Raw genomic sequence first — 17,937 nt, forward strand, 5'->3', positions numbered from 1 at the left:
GATAAATTGGCTAGATTTTTTTTGAATTATTATTATTTTAATTATTTAAAGGTTAATGAATTCTCATTCCATCCCACACAACTATTTTGAGTCTCTATCTCTGATTAATAATAACTACGTCGGTGGTTCTTAACCAAGGGTCCTTGGAGAAAGATTGAGATAACAATTAACTTATTGTTTTCACATTATTATGTGGTGAAACTTTAGTCTGTGAAGGGGTCCCTGGACTACATCCCACTGGCAAAAACTCGGTCCCTGGCTTTCGTCTTATGGGCACAAAGGATTCGCGGAACCAAAAAGGTTAAGAACCCTTGCTATAGGTAACGAGTGCATTTTTGTGAATGAAATTTCACAACAATTTTTTTGAAACAAATGGGAACAAATTCTTACTGCCTCGTGCATAACTATTTTGAATCTCTTTCTCTGACTAATAATGACTGCTACAGGTTAGGTGGCAAACTCGGTCCGTCGGCCCTCTTATTGGAGCAAAGGATCCGTGGAATAAAAGGTTAAGTCCCCGTAGTACAGGTAAAGTGTGATTTTTGAGAATGAAATCTTACAACAGTTTTAGGAAACAACGGGATTGAAATTTTCTCAGAAACAACAATACACCGGACAGATTTTTTTTTCCAAGTAACAATAGGATCGAATTCTTACCTCCCCCACCAAACATAACTATTTTGAATCTCTCTTATATTAATGATGACTGCTCATAGGCCAATGGCTCTAAACCAGTGACCCTTGTGGAGGTTTCAGGGGGGGGGGGGTGTCCGTGAGCTTAGGTGGCATAAAAATTGATTAAGATGAGCCAAAAAAAGCAATTAATTTAAGAGGTCTTTCATTTCACTGACACGGCCTTCATCTTACTGGCAAACCAAACTCGGTTCTTGGCCCCCGTCTCATCAACGAAAAAAGTTTCGTGGAACAAAAAAGGTTAAGAGCCCTTGTTATAGGTAAAGAGTGATTTTGGAGAATGAGAAGTCTTATAACAGTTTTTGGAACAATGAGATTGGAATTTCTCTCAAACAACAATAGGATCGATTTTTTATTCAAGTAACAAAGAATTGAATTATTTCCCAACAGTAACAATGGAATTGAAATTTCCCGAATAACAATAGTATTTAACAAACGAGGGGGGGGGGGGCAAAGTCATTATTTCTAGAGTAATCTTCGTAAATGAACTGAACATGTTTAGACGAATTTTCATAACTAGATTTCATTACTTAAACTCTATTTAGCAATTATAAAAGAAAAATTTATAGTAACTGTCATTCATACATGGGACATCTAACGAGTTCAAGGATCCGGAGAACCCCCAAACATTTTTGGGGGGGGGGGGGGTCTTTTCAGGGTCTTTAAAAAAATTTCTCCAAATTTTTAATTTGAATCAAAAAATTTCTGTCTATTTTTCAGAATGGAGCGAAATTTCAAAGGGAGAAATGGGAAAAAGAAATTAATTAAAAAATTCAGAATGAATAAAAAAAAAACTCCAATTATTTTACTTCCTGCTCGAGTCTGGGCCACCCAAGACTTTACTCACAAAGCCGCCATCACCGATATACACGCGAGTCACACACAGATCAGGGCCTCAATATCGTGAGGTACTTGCAGGGCTTGTTTCCTTGTTTCTCGCATGGGCAAACGGGGCACGTGTTCAGAGCCCACAAGTTTTCGGGGTCCATTCGGATGAGTCAAAAGCAAAACATTAAAATATCTTCTTCGATGTGTTTTAATTTTTTTTTTAAATATTAACAAATATATATTTTTTAATTTTTGATCATCTTGGAGACCCTAAATGCCCCCACTCCTCTGCTCTTGCGTACGCCTCTGCCTAAAAGATTGTTTTTTAAAGGGGCCCCAGAGAGTTGCGTTTGCACAGTGCCAGAACTACTGAGGAATAGGCTCTGGGTACCGGCATAGCGGCATAGGTGCCTCCTCCGTTTTTTTTTGGGCATGAACAGGTAGTAACCACGTAAGTAAATCACACGGTTATACTGTCTCCGTTACTTATGTATGAACCGGTACTTTTGCAACCACGTGTACACACAGAAATTTAGAGCCTTAGCACTCGAATCTCTAGGTTCTCATCTTCAGTTTCATGTGGGAAATTTCGATTTATGAATCAATTCTGGGGGTGCTCGGACCCGTTCTACGAATTTCTCATGGCTGCTCGAGCACCCACAACACCCTCGGCTCTGACACCTCGACGTACGCCTCTCCCTCGAAGAATGTTATGCATAAAGAGTCCCAAAAAGTTGTGTTTGCACAGGGCCAGAACTATTGAGAAATAGGCCCTGGGTACCGGCGTAGGTACCTTCTCCGTTGTTTTGTGTATGAACAGGTATTTGTAACCACGTGTATAAAAATCACACATACATAAATTGAGAGCCTAAGCACTCCGACAGTCATCCGGACCAAGGAAAATAAGGTAACAGGTTTTCAGTTTTGACGTAGTGTCAAAAATTTTCTTTATAACCAGACATTTCGAATCGAAAAAAATATATCTAGGCACAAACAGGTATTTGTAACGACGTGTAAGTGCATTGCAAGGGCCGTCTCCGTTATTTATGTATGAATTGGTGTTTTTCTAACCACGTGTATACCACGGCCTACACAAAAAAACTGAGAGCCTTTGCACTCTTCCCGTTTAGAACCTGTGGGTGCTAGTCTTCGGTTTCATGTGGGAAATTTTGAGTTATTAATCAATTCCGGGGGCGTGCTTGGAATCGTTCTACAAATTTCAATGGGTGCTCGGTCCCGTTCTACAAATTTCCGTGGGTGCTTGGGCCCATTCTACAAATTTCAATGGGTGTTCGACCACCCCCCGGCTCTGGACGCCACCGCACTCCAAAAGTCATTCGAGGGAAACAAGGTAACAGGTTGCCAATTTTGATAGTGCAAAAAATTTCTGAAAGATAAGACCTTTCAAAAAAAAAAAAAAAAATCGTATAAAATTTTGAGAAATCAGTGTTGTATAATGTAAAAAAAGGACTGACCTTTTATGGATCCCGTAGATGTTTGAGGTTGGGCCACCTCAACCTTGCCGAAGCTCGTACTCCAAGACATCTGTAGAACCATTCGAAAATACCAACTGGTACCAGTGGCCGCCTCTCCAAAAAAAAAAAAAAAAAAAAATTAAAAATTAAATTAAATTTTTTGCGACCACACAGCGTAGGTGGAGAAAAAAAAAATTTTTTTTGGGGGGGTTGGAGGAGAGAAAAATCCACTGGGAAAGTAAAAGTGATCACGTTGAAGAATCCAAAGAAATTTCAGTGTTAAAGGTACTTTTAGGAGACACGGGAATCAAACACAAACAACAACAACAACAACCACGGTATGTTCAACGATGAAGGTTGAAGTTCTTCCGACATGTAGGTCCCTCTCTCTGAAAACAAATTTCCTCCGGTGTCACGATGAAGGACGTTTTTGTTTACGTTTTTTTTTTTTTTTCTTTTCTCACAACAATCCAACAAAACAACAATACGAGAAGAAGAAAAAAAAATCCACAAAGAGAAAAAGTTATTGTCACCGATTGTTGTTGTTACTAATACCCGTCATCGTATCCAATAATGCATTAACAACTTTGGGATTCTGTTCCGTAGCGTTGTATTCCGTCCAAAAATAAGTTGAAGTTCGAAGATTTTTCCTCGGCTTCATGCAGTCAAATTGATGACGATCGTGCAACCCCAACAATATCGGTAGTAACGACAGCAACAATGGAAATTATTGTTGGGATGGGAGAGAGAGAGACACGTCAATATTCATATCATAACAATTATCCATATAAGCTTTTCTTGAGGAGTATGTGATTCCAATACCGCACTTTATAATAACACTCACAGAACGCGCACCACCGTGATCACGCGAATAATAACAACACAAACTTCATAACAATAACGATAATACGTAAAAAAAAAACAAAAGACGGGGGAAAAAAAATATATAACAACAATCGAAAAAACACACGGGACCAGCCAAGACAGGCACAAGGCGCGGGAACACGCTGCTGGGAACACCTGTTCTGGTGAACACCGTTATTGCTTGTGCAGTTGAACTGAACCGGGCCGTGGGGTCTCGTACAACTTCACTTACTTCCGCTATGGCACAAGGGTTGTCGCCGCCATTCGCTTCTCTCCTCCGACGTGATAACACTGCCGTTTGGCGAGCGCTTGGCGATTTTCTCTTTCCTCTCCGTCGTCGTCGTCGTCAGACTTCGGGGAGGGGGAAAAAAAAATGTAGGTCGAATGTTTTTTGGGTTGTTACATAACCACACACACAACCCGATTCTTTTCTCTTCGTGGATGATGATGATGATGATGGTGGTGATGATGATAACATTGTGTCAGTAGCGTATAGACCTTTTTTTTTTCCATATTAGAAAAGGTTTTTTTTTTTCTTATTTCGTTTACACAAATGACGCCTTTTCTCTCTCTCTCTCTCTTTCTCTCATTATTGTAAGAGGCAGTGGCGTAATATGCCGGTATGAAAAAAAAGGAAATGTTATAAACTTTTTGTGTGTGCAGAGAGAAATGAGTGTCAATGACACCTCACTGTCAATAAATATTTAAAAATTAACTCTATGGGATGCCAGTCTCGTTGTTTACGCCACTGGAGTTGGATGCTGATGGAATGGCTAGATCGCACTACGTTTCAGGCCCGCAATGCCTGAAACAAACGGATTTTTTTTTTTTTTTAATGAAGCCCATGGGGCCGAACAATTATTACTGTGGTATCTCGATTGATTCACGTGTTGAGGGTCTTGTAGGTCGGTCCAATGTGGCCCAGGGCTTCGAATCAAACGGTGGGGGTGGGGAGGTGTCTATGTTATATTATTGGAGAGATTTATTATGAGATTATTTTCTTCATCAAAAATATGAATGTTAATTAGTTCTGAAAGTATTTATTTCCATAATTACGGAAATATCTCTCATTAATTCTGAAAATATTTCTCATTAACTGTAGAAATTTTTTACATTAGTGCTTTAAATACACTATTTTTCAGTAAGTCTGGAAATATTTTTCATTAATTCCTTGAAATATTTTCCACACACACACACACACAACCCGATTCTTTTCTCTTCGTGGATGATGATGATGGTGATGATGATGATGACGACATTGTGTCAGTAGCGCGTATAGACCTTTTTTTCCATTAAAAATGTTTTATTTTATATTTTATTTACACAAATGACGCCTCTTTTATTATTGTAAGAGACAATGGCGTAATATGCCGGAATGAAAAGGAAATGTTAGAAACTTTGTGTACGGAGAATGAGTGTCAGTGACACCTCTATCTCTTAGAAGTGACACAATCGTATTCGAATGGAATTGTAAATGGAATTGTTGCAGCTGGTGTCGTTGTTACGGGGCCGCCCTTATCAGACGCGGGGCCCGGCGCGAAAATGATTTCGGAGCACCATAAGCGCCGATTTTATGTATTTTGTGGGGGGGGGGGGAATTGTGTGGAATCTCATAAAATATACACATAATTATTACAGAATATACAGAAATGCTGAAAATTTTTCTACGAAAAAAATATGCAGACACAATTGAATTTAAATTGAAACTTGATGAAAATTTTGAATTGATAAAAATTAAATTGAATCAATGAGTGGATCAAATAAAAATTCCAGAGTTTATTTAAAAAATTCCAGAATTAATGGGAAAAAAATTCCATAATTGATGGAAAAAAAAATTCCAGAATTGATTAAAAAAAAATTCCATAATTGATGAGAAAAAAATTCCATAATTGATGGGAAAAAAATTCCAGAATTAAAAGAAAAAATTCCAGAATTAAAAGAAAAAATTCCAGAATTAATGGGAAAAAGATTCCAGAATTAATGGGAAAAAGATTCCAGAATTAAAAGAAAAAATTCCAGAATTGATGAAAAAGATAAAAATTCCAAATTCCAATTGATTTAAAAAAAAATTCCAGAATTGATGGAAAAAAAATTCCAGAATTGATTTAAAAAAAAATTCCATAATTGATGGGAAAAAAATTCCATAATTGATGGGAAAAAAATTCCAGAATTGATGGAAAAAAATTCCAGAATTGATGGGAAAAAATTCCAGAATTAAAAAAAAAATTCCAGAATTAAAAGAAAAAAAAGAATTGATGGAAAAAAAATTCCAGAATTGATTTTAAAAAAAATTCCATAATTGATGGGAAAAAAATTCCAGAATTGATAAAAAAGATGAAAATTCCAGAATTGATAAAAAAGATGAAAATTCCAGAAATGATGAAAGAAAAAATTCCAGAATTAATTAAAAAACTAATTCTGAATAGATTAAAAAACTAATTCTGAATTGATTAAAAAACTAATTCTGAATTGATTAAAAAACTAATTCTGAATTGATTAAAAAACTAATTCTGAATTGATTAAAAAACTAATTCTGAATTGAAGTATTAATAATACGTAATGAATTCCAGAATTTTTGAAAGCCCTCAATGATTTAGGGCTCCCCTATTCGATTCGAGAGGCCCTGGATCCCTTTGGCCTTTACCAAGAAACAAAAAATCATTCAGTGACACCGTAGTGAACATAAATTTTTGTGCTTCCCCCTATTGATTTTGAATGAACAAAGGCTGAATTTGGTGTCCTGGGGATACCTGCCTTTCTTAGTTATGGCTCCCAGGTGGATCCCTCTTCACCAGAGGAATAGGTTTCTCCGATATTAATTTTCATGGGTTCATAGTTGAGGCTCAGCACCTTGGTTCACTTACCACAAAAAAATTCATTGGTTCATGCATTTTTTCCATTTTTGTTACCATTAGTGTGGGGGCCCCCCAAAAGCGCGGGGAGTTGAAGTTTTTCGGCTGCAAGTCCCTCTATAATATTGATTTTGTTTACCCCCCACCAGTCCAAGATTTATCACGGGTCTTTTTCAAGTAGGGTATAGCATAGGTATACATAACCCGCGGGCCAAATGCGACCCTCGGATTCAACCGAGGTGGCCCGCAACCTCATGGCTTATTTTGTAAAAAATGAACCAAGCGGCATATTTAATTAGTTCGTTTAAGTGACATGCGGTACAGTTTCAGAGCATTTGAGCTGCCATCGGTGCAGTTTCACATCACTTATGTCTTCCATGGTGTAGTCACAGATCACTTAAACGGCCCGCGGCACATTCCCAAATCATTCAATTGACCCACGGCATATTAACAGATCACAAAAGTGACCTGCGATGCTGTTTCAGATCATTACAGCGACTGGTAGTAATGTTTCAAATTTTTTCATCTTACCACTATCATGTTTTACTTACGATATGACATCCGTTTTTATGGTTCGTTGCAACGAGCGCGTGTTTACATACTGAAACCCCCCTTAAAGGCCATCCCTCTTTTACGGCCAAATACCGTATATAGTCGTGAATAAGTCGGATAAGTCCAGATTTTTCGTTCAAACATTAGTTTTAAAATTGGAAGGGAGCGGGAACATCTTATGTATAGGTTAGAAAACCTTGTTCCACCTTGTGATATAGGTGGCCCTGAAGATGAGGGGGGGGGGGGCTCCATTTTATATATGAGAAAATGAGGTAATCATATTTTATTTCAAACGTTTCATTACGAGCCCTCTATTTTCTTATAGTCACCCTCTTATATACGGACGACTTTTTTGTCCCCCCCCCCCCCCAGTGACCGCAAAATAAGAGTTACTGCTATAAGTGATCTTCGGTGATCAAATCACATAAGATTCATCCTATGCCGTTCCCCGGGCTAGAGTACTGTCAGCATCCCCCCCCCCAATACAGTTATCCCTACCCTCTATTGCGAACACCAGCGGGTTAAAATAAATCATCCGCAAAAGATGGAGGTTCCTTTTGAAGAGCGTTGAGTAAAACTTGATTGTTATTTGTCCGTAAAACAGGGGTTACCGCATCTAATGAATGGCAGTTAACAGTGGTTTCACTGCAATTATTCCGCGGGCCCCTTAAGTGATTTGGGAGAATGCCGCTTATAGTTCATTTTTAAAATATTAAGTTTGATTTTTAACAAAATTAGGTGGTCGGGGGCCACATCAGATGACTCCGAGGGCTTTATTTGGTTCGAGGACCATGGGTTGAGCATGTATGTTTTGACAACCAGTGTTTATCAAAGTGTGTGTCACGGCTCAAACGGGCATTGTAATGGACATTGATTTGTTCTTCATGTTTTTTATTGTTTTATTTCTTATTTATGGTTTGTAGTGGTTCTTTTATAATAGTGAAAATATCTACTAAACTCTTGGAAGGCGCAGTCGAATTATGAATTGGGCAGGGGAGCCACGGATGACAAAAGTTTGAGAACCACTGCTCCAAACTAAAGGAAAATCAAGCCAAATCTGAATTAAGCCAGTAAAAGGTTGAGGGAAAAAAATTTTAAATTTTATTTAATTATATTTCCGTGTATTTTACGGGTGTTGAGGAAAGCCCCCCCCCCCTGTAAATGCTCAGCTCCGAGCCCCATACTCGTCAAGGTAATCCACGCTATTATGCAGGTAAGTAATAACAACCAATTCATGAAATTTCATGGGAATTTTCTTTGCAAATCAAACCTAAATTTAAAAAAAAAAAATTCCTGTCATTGACAAAAATATCAATTTTAAAAACACAAATATTTCTTTTAGAACTTCATCTAATAAAAACCTTAAATTAATTCCAAAAAAAAACACCCACTATATGATACGCAAAATTCTCCCATAGAAGGGAAATTATTCCCATTCCGATATTTGGAAGGAAACGCACAACAACGAGGGCCAACGACCGCAGAAAACGAGCCAAATCTGGCAAAATGTGGCATCGCTCCGGTCGCCAACAAAACAGCGAACACAGCCAGGGGGACGACCGAAGGACGAGTTTATTATAACTGTAGTGGGGGGGTTGGGTGTCGTGTAGTAGAGCTTCCTGGATGGGACGATATACCACGACGCGCACGTTGCTCTTCCTTCTCCTCTTCCTCCTCCTCTTCGACCACTTGGCTCGCCTCTAGGGAACGACTAACGGAATCACGTGGGTGAAGAAGAAGAACAAGAAAAGCTGTTTGGGAATGGGTAAGAAGAAGAGATCTCTCTCTCTCTCTTTTTTTCTTCTTTCTTTCTCTTCTTTTTATCTCTTTTATAACTCTTCTCTTTTTCTAATTCTTTTTTTTTTTTTTTGTTATTTAGTTTCGTTTATGTAGTAGTTTCTCTCTCTCTCTCTCGGAATTCTTTTCGGGAACTTCCATCAGGAACTTTTTGATCCGCAGCAGCTGAAGATGCGGAAGAAAGTTTTCTTGCTTCTAGTTTTGTTTTTAAAGGGGTTTTTTGGCTCCCCCTGGTGGTGGACAAATTTAAAAAAATTGACACAAACTCTCGCGGGTAGATGTTCGTGTTTCTTTATTTATTTATTGGAAATGGATTCCAAGGTCAGTCGTGGTTTACACGATTACAATATTTTTATATACACATCATTTTGGAAGGTTGAGATCATGGCGCCGCCCCCCACAAGCGACGCGGGCTTCTTGAGTAATCTAGAACTGTATAACAGATCACTTAAGTGATCTGAAACACAGCACCGTAGGTCACTTGAGAGATCTATAAATGTGTCGCTGACCATTTAAGTGATGTGGACCTGTACTGCAATCTACACGTACACGCACATTCCCGCATGTACCGATTCGTTGGGGGTTCCGTGGGGGGAGGGGTGGGCGGGGTGCATGTGTGGTGTAGCAGTAGTAGGTACGGAGGGCCTCCAAAAAATGGCTCGGAGATCCATGATGTTCTTAAGTCAGCCACCTCGTTGGGCAATTTGCCTGTTGTGGCGTTGTATTTGTATTGTATTGTATTGTACTTAAGTACTCTGAAACTGTGCCACAGCTCGCTCAAATGTGCCGCGGGTCAGTTGAGTGATCTGGAACTGTGCCGTAGGTGACTTGAGCGATCCGTTAATACGATTAAAGAGCTCTTCTTTTTCCTTCTTTATCTCTTATAACTTGTCTGATTTTCCAATTCTATTTTGTTATTTTGTTCCGTTTATGTAGTAGTTTCTCTCTCTGGGAATTCTTTTCGGGAACTTCCATCAGGAACTTTTTGATCCGCAGCAGCTGAAGATGCGGAAGATTTTCTTGCTTCTAGTTTTGTTTTTAAGGGTTTTTTTTGGCTCCCCCTGGTGGTGGACAAATTTAAAAAAATGGACACAAATTCTCGCGGGTAGATGATGTTCGTGTTTCTTTATTTATCTATTGCAAATGGATTCCAAGGTCAGTCGTGGCTTACACTATTACAATATTTGTTAAAAGTCATTTTTCCAGGGGGACCATTGGTTGAGATCATGCCACCGCCCCCCCCCCCCACAAGCGTCGCGGACCTCTTGAGTAATCTAGAACTGTGTAACGGATCACTTAAGTGATGTGGAACAGAACCGCAGGTCACTTGAGAGATTTATAAATGTGCCGCTTACCATTTAAGTGATGGGGGACTTCTACTGCAATCTTCTTAAGTGCTCTGAAACTGTGCCACAGCTCGCTCAAATGTGCCGCGGGTCAGTTGAGTGATCTGGAACTGTGACTTAGGTGACTCAACTTCTTTTTTATTTTTCCTTCTTTATCTCTATAACTCTTCTGGTTTTCCAATTCTTTTTTGTTATTTTGTTCCGTTTATGTATGTAGTAGTTTCCCTCGCTCTAGGAATTCTTTTCGGGAACTTCCATCGGGAGCGTTTTGATCCGCAGCAGCTGAAGATGAGGAAGAAAGTTTTCTTCCTTCTAGTTTTGTTTTTCAAGGGATTTTTTTTGGCTCCCCCTGGTGGTGGACAAATTGAAAAAAAATACATGAGTTCTCGGGAAGATATTCGCGTTTTGTTTATTTATCTATCGGAAATGGATTCGAAAATGCCAGTCGTGGGGTTTACAGATCATTTTGCCGTGCACATGGATTGAGATCATGCCTCCCCCTAACAAATGTGGGGTGTGGGGCTTTCAGGGCTCCAGGGTCAGGGACGGTTCTATTTTTTCACGTTAAATTTCCTATGGAAGTGCCCAAATCTGGTCAGGATGGAGGGACACTAAAGATACGAGCATAAGGGATCATAAGCTTCGTGACGTGGAGTCCATGGTTGGGATATCTGGGCAGGAATTTTTACGGACTCCTCTATGTCTAGATCATAGCTTCCCAACCTTTTTTGTCCCATCGCCCCCTTTTCTTCAGAATTTTTTTTCGCCCACCGCCCCCAATTCCATCTACCCCATAGGATCCTATGTTATACCATACCCGTAGCTTCTACCATCCCCCTGGAACATCCCATCGCCCCCCAGGGGGCGTTAACGCCCGCATTGGGTATCACTGGCCTAGATCAAGGGTGCTCAACATTCACGAGAGTGTAGGGCCACTTCATCTTTTTGAAAACGTGTCGCGGATTATTTAGGCAGGACCGCAACCAGGCCCGTTATTTGGGGGGGTCGGGGGGACGTTGCCCCTCCCTGGCTTTTGAAAATACACTAAAAATGGTGCATCTTTGCCCCCCCCCCCGGAAAAAGTTGAAATGACCGCCCGACGGGCCTGCCCCTCGGCGGGAATGGGCGCCGAATTCACCTTTCAACTGCTTTTTCTACACGCAAGGGGGCACTACTAAAATTCCGGTGGCACAGTATCTAGTTGCGGCCCTGCACTTAAGTGATCTGGAACTATCCCACGGATCACTTAAGTGATCTGGAACAGCACTGCAAGTCACTTGAGAGATCGATAAATGTGCCGCCGCAAATCAATGTACAGAGGGTCACCAGCGTGATTTGTGAATGTGCTACAAACAGCTCGAGTGATCTGAACCTGGGCCGCAGGTAACCTAAAAGTGATTTAGACCTGCCTACTGCGAGCTATATAAGTGCTCTGAAACTGTGCCACAGGTCCCTTAAATGTTCCGCGAGACACTTGAGTGATTTGCAACTGTGCGCGGACCGCTTAAGTGATCTGAAACTGTGCTACGCGGATGACTTAAATGATCTGAAACTGTGTTACGCGGAACACTTAAATTATCTAGAACAGCACTTAAATGATCTGTAAATATGTCGCGGGTGACTTCAGCGATATGGACCTGAACCGTGGGCCACTTAAGTGATATGGACCTGAACCGTGGGCCACTTAAGTGATCTGGAACCGTGCTGCGGGTTACTCAAGTGACTGTAAACATGCCACGGAACACTTAAGTGATAAGCAATTGGAATGTAATATTCTATTGGAATTTTCTGCACTGCAGGTCCCTTAAGTGATCTAGGACTGTGCCGCTTAGTTCAATTTTGCGCTTTGTTCGCCTCTAGGAAACGACTAACGGAATCTCACGTGGGTGAAGATCTCTTTTCCTTTTCTTTATCTCTCTTATAACTCTTCTCATTTTCTAATTCTTTTTTGTTATTTAGTTACGTTTATGTATGTAGTAGTTTCTCTCTCCCTCGGAATCCTTTTCGGGAACTTCCAACAGGAACTTTTTGATCCGCAGCAGCTGAAGATGCGGAAGAAAGTTTTCTTACTTCCAGTTTTGTTTTTCGAGGGTTTTTTTTTTGGCTCCCCCTGGTGATGGACAAATTGGAAAAATAACATGAATTCTCGGGGAAAATGTTCGCGTTTGTCTATTTATCTGCTGCAGTGGTTCTCGCCGGTGCTTCGCGGAGAAATTGGGGGCTCCGCGTGCAATTCCTAGGGGCTCTGTGGCCGCTCGATGCCTCCGGCGCTCCGTTAAAGAGATTATATTCTAAAATGGTCTCCGCGAGTTCATGAAGTTTCTGAACCTCAAATCTATTGGAAACAGTTGGGGCTTCAACATTATTCTTCCGGGCCCCATGGGTTGAGATATTTCGTGGGCTCCCATGCCAAGGAATTTTCACGGGCTCGTGACTATGTCTTGATAGACAATTCAGAGTGTAAAAAAGAGCCTCACAATTATTATTTGCATTTTATGCTAATATCAACGAATATTTTCACCGATATAACAGCCGTCGATTCCTTAAATATAATTACATAACTCGATAATCATATTTAGGATAATCACTGAAAAAAAACACGATTATACATAGTGTTTTATCAACGGTATTTCTCGCAACTCGAGAACGATTTTTAAATCGAAATTCATTTTTTTTTCCTTGATGGAAAAATGTAATTAAATCTTTGAAGCAACGTGAAAATTTCGCGTTTGTCCTCTTTTCTTTCTTTCTCTGTGTTTTCCCATTAAATTTATTTATGAAATTTATTTTCGTGTTTCACACTCCTCAAAATCGTGTTACGTATTTATGCTCGTCGTAACTGGATTCTTCCCATTATTCTGCATCAGGAAAGGAAACAACAACACATCGTGTCTTTTGCGACGCATCACTTCGTTACTTTTTGGACTGTTTTGGACCCCTTTTACTCCAATTAAAAAATTAATTTTTAAAAAATTAATACAATTTTTTTTATCAATTTTTCTCGTAAAAATAATAATTATCATTACTTTATTTTATATCGATCAAGGAGTATTTTGAAGGTGATATTAGAATTGTTTGAATTATTATTCGATAATTATATTTACGATAATCATCGGAAAAGAACGATTACAGGTTGTTTTATAAATAGAACTTTTTCGCAACTCGATAACGATTTTTAAATCAAAATTCGTTTTTCTGCTTGATGGAAAAATTTAATTAAATCTTAGAAAGTTTCATTTTCTCTGTTAAAGAAAGAAGTAATTATTCTCTGTATGTGTTTTGCATTTAATTTATTTATAAATTTATTTTCGTGTTCTACATTCTACAAAATCATGTTACATGTTTATGCACCGTAACTGGATACCTCGTATGTATCCATCGAAGATACTACACCGCCATCAAAAAAGCACTAATTGTCAATCATTTATTTTTCTTAATTAAATTTTTTTTTTGCGTGAAAAGATTAAAGAACATTATTTGCAACAAACTTTAAAAATTATATATATATATATGTTGAAAATTAATCAAACTATTAATTTTTGCAAAATAAAATGATAAAATTGAAACTTTTAACTTATAACATACAAAACTTTTATGCATTTAAAAATTTAAAATTTGGTAATTTCGATGAAAAAATTAATTTTAAAAAAATTAGTAGAATTTTTAAAACCTTTATTACATTTTCCCTCAATAAATATAAATTACCATCGTTATTTGCATTTCAAATCAATTAATGAATATTTTGACTGCGATGTAACAGCCGCCGACTCTTTAAATATAATTACAGTCAAATCCCGTTATAACGAACGCCAAGAGACCGGAGGAATCAGTTCGTTAAAACGAAATTTCGTTATAAAGAAATTCCAGGTTAACTAGCATTGTTCCTATGTAAACTTATTTGGGGGATTAGAAAAGTGTTCGTTAAAACGAGATTTTCGCTATAACGGTATTCGTTAAAACGGGATTCGACTGTATCAATGAAATTTTTCGCAACTCGAGAAATATTTTTAAATTAAAATTAATTTTATTTCCTTGATAGAAAAATTTAATTAAATCTTAGGAGAAATGTGAAAATTTCGTTTGCTCTGTGTTTTCCATTCAATTTATTTATTAATTAATTTTCGTGTTTCATCAGCACTTCCTAGAGATAGAAGGTCTCTACAGTCTGCTTGTTACGTCAACAAGTAGTCCATTTTCCCTCAGAATATTCGGGGGGGAAAATTCCCTGCTCTCGTGCCGTTATCATCGTTGCGAGGTAAAGAAATGATCGGGCTCAGAATTGGCGATTTCTATGCCCCACATCCAATCACTATGCGTTATTTGTAAGCCAATCAGGAAGATTCTACGCCAAAATAAGAAATGAAACAGAATGCTGTGTTCCAAAATGTGGCAAACATGCTAGGTAGTCTGAATGACGTTTACGGCAAACAGTGCAGAGGGCTGGAGGTGCTGGTTTCACACTCTTCAAACCCGTGTTACGTGTTTATGCGTCGTAACTGGACCCTTCCCGTTATTCTGCATCAGGAAAGGAAACAGCATCATGTCTTGACAACGACGCGTCACTTCGTTAGTTCTTTGTATCACATTGGCTGCGTACGTATCCATCCAAGACACTTCACCTCCCAACAAAAAGAAACCATCTGTGTACTTTTTGGACCCCCTTTTCTCTAATATTTTTCTTAGGCTATCCCGATCCTCAAAATTTAATCCATTAGCGCGGAGGCACAAGACTTCGGTTCTAATAGAATTCAAAAATTAATTTTTTAAAAAAATTGATAGAATTTTTTGTCATAATAATAATAATAATAATTTTTTTTAAATTTTATTTTGTATCAATCAACTAGAATTTTACGGAGATATTACAATTGTTCAAATTATTATTCGATAATTATATTTATACGGTAATCACCGAAAAACACGATTACATATTGCTTTATCAAATGAATTTCAAAAATCGAGAACGATTTTTAAATCGAAAAATGTTTTTTTTTTTCCCCCTTGATAGAGAAAAATTTAATTAAATCTTAGAAGAAACGTGAAAATTTCGTTTTTCTCTGTGTTTTCCATTCAATTTATTTATCAATTTATTTTCGTGTTCCACACTCTTCAAAATCGTGTTACGTGTTTATGCGTCGTAACTGGATCCTTCCCATTATTCTGCATCAGGAAAGAAACAGCAACAACAACACCATGTCTTGCCGACGCGTCACTTCGTTACTTCTTTGGATCACACGGGCTACGTACGCACCTCGTACGTATCCATCCAAGACACTTCACCACCACCAACAACAACAACAAAAAAGAAAGAAACCTTCCGTGTACTTTTTTGGACCCCCTTTTTCTTTAGTATTTTTCTTTAGTTATCCCGATCCTCAAAATGTAATCCATTAGCGCCGAGGCAAGACTTTGGTTCTAATCCAAGTTCCATACGTCACAGGAAGTTTTCACTGCAAAGCAATGGCGATGAATGCGAGCGATTCTTTTCTCTTCTTGTACTTTTTCTGGGGGAAAAAGAATGAAAATCGGAATTTTTTTTTGGAAATTTTTTTAGGAATTTCTTAGCGAAGTTATTTATTTTCACCCTTAAATGGCATTAGAAAGGAGAGACGATTTCTTAATGGCTTCTTCTTTTTTTTTTTTTGTTATTTGACTGTGTTTTCATCTTAAAAATTTTTTTGTCGTTAGATGTGAAGTTTGATAATATTATTGTTTTTGTTTTCTTTCCTAATATCAAAGAAATTCGTGGGTGTTATTAATCTCTATAATTTTACAATCAACGGGCGAAATTTATTATCTGGAATAATGTTATGCTAAAATTGATCTTCCTTGAAACGAAGAAATTTGGATTTTTTTTTTACTACAGTCAAACTCGGTTATAACGTCCTCAGCTGCAATGTCACATCGGCTATAATGCAAATAATTGGTGGTCTGGACCGATTCCCTTTTAGAATGAACCTTGTTAATGAACTTTGCTCGGTAAATATGATAAATCCAGTTATTACACATAATAACTGAGAATTTTGGTAAGTTTGATAAACTTCCCTGAAGTTATCACTTTTACCGGTGATTATGCATAGTACCCAAGCGTAGTTGATAAATTTAATGAGTACTAACAAAATTATCCGTTTTATCGATGATTATGCATAATACCCAAGCGTCGAGTCGTTGGTAAACATGCATTAGGGCTTATTTTCAGGGTAAGAATTATATTAGGAGCATCCTGAAAAATCGCGCATTCTCATTTTTTTGGTAGAATAACTCTTTTTGATGACATTTTTGAATGATGATCGCACAAAAGTTGCACCTTCATAAAGCATTTCTTTTGGGTGTCGTCATTTAAAGTAAACTGGAAGTTCGGGTTAGATTTTCAGGACCAAACGAGACCACGTGTCCATGCACATCGCAAATACTCATCGCTTCATTCGGTTCTCAGCGTCGAACTGTATCGGTTGTTTACTTATGGCCAGGATTACATTATAAAAGTTTGATAAAAGATCTTTTACACAACTGGAAAAAAACAACAACCGCGAATGTAACCGATACGCTTATTGGTTGCATTTTTCAAGTTTAATCAAAGAGCTTTCACAAAACTTTTGTTGTAAAATCCCGGCATTCATTGTTTTACAATCTATAGATGATAGATGGTGCGATTTGTTACGGCTCTCAAAAATACCGAAATCTGTTGGCAACAGCAGATGGTACCGGTTTCGATTTAGCGCAAGGACGTGCAATTGGCGGAGAACTGTCGGAGGAGGGAAAGACGTTCCGGTGGCAACTCGTCCTGCCAAGGAGCCGTGTGAAAGAAGTGCTGAAAGAATTGCACGAAAGCCCGACCGGTGGACATTTAGGTATGATTAAGACTCTCCAGAAAGTCCGTGAACGATTCTGTTGGGACAAATCCAGGACCGATGTGGAGGACTACTTTACCGCACACCAAATCTGGTCATATATGGCCATACGGCAATTTCCAACCAGTGGAGTTGGGTGGGAAACGAAAAGACTCCATCCATCGGTGGTCGCCCTAGGCTCGAGGTAAAGAAGTTGCTTCTGATGTTCTATGCCCGGATTCGAACCCATGGACCTTGATGGTAACCTTCATAGTGGAAGACGAGCATCTTTACCACCGCGCCACTCGGGCGATGTGGAAGACTGGTGCAAGAATTGCGACGCCTGCGCCGCCCGCAAAGGGCATCCGAGGCGCACCCGGGACCACTTTCACCGCCACAACGTCGAAGCGCCGTCGGAAAGAATCGCCCCAAACATCCGAGAACCACCCACGAGAGCACCGGATACTCGTCATCGCTCATGAGGCAGGACCTTCGCCAGCCAGGTAATCTTATGTTTCGGCGACCGACAGATGCTGCTCTTCCACCAGAAGAATACGTCCAGGGAATCCAGGAGCGCCTCGAGGACATGCATCGAATCTCCGGACACAGGATCAACAGCGGCTCCGAGAAGATGCAGAACGGCTACGATGCTAGGGCTACGTCTCATGACTTCAAGGAAGGAGACCTCGTTTGGCTCTGGAAC

General features: G+C 39.0%; 1 protein-coding gene across 1 annotated transcript in view; it reads right to left on the reverse strand.

The window, feature by feature from the left end:
* Hr3 (nuclear hormone receptor 3 ROR-beta) overlaps positions 1-4,046 on the reverse strand; it is a 122,361-nt gene extending 118,315 nt beyond the window's left edge. The window contains exon 1 of the mRNA XM_089245882.1: positions 2,997-4,046. Coding sequence (XP_089102008.1) covers positions 2,997-3,078 — 82 coding nt within the window. The 5' untranslated portion in view covers positions 3,079-4,046. The remainder of the gene's footprint in view (positions 1-2,996) is intronic.
* Between the last annotated feature and the right edge of the window lie 13,891 nt (positions 4,047-17,937).

This window comes from Pholcus phalangioides, unplaced genomic scaffold (genome assembly GCF_987345545.1).
Source record: "Pholcus phalangioides strain wild (caught in Gottingen) unplaced genomic scaffold, Ppha-v1.0 ptg000016l_1, whole genome shotgun sequence".
NCBI classification, from domain to species: domain Eukaryota; kingdom Metazoa; phylum Arthropoda; class Arachnida; order Araneae; family Pholcidae; genus Pholcus; species Pholcus phalangioides.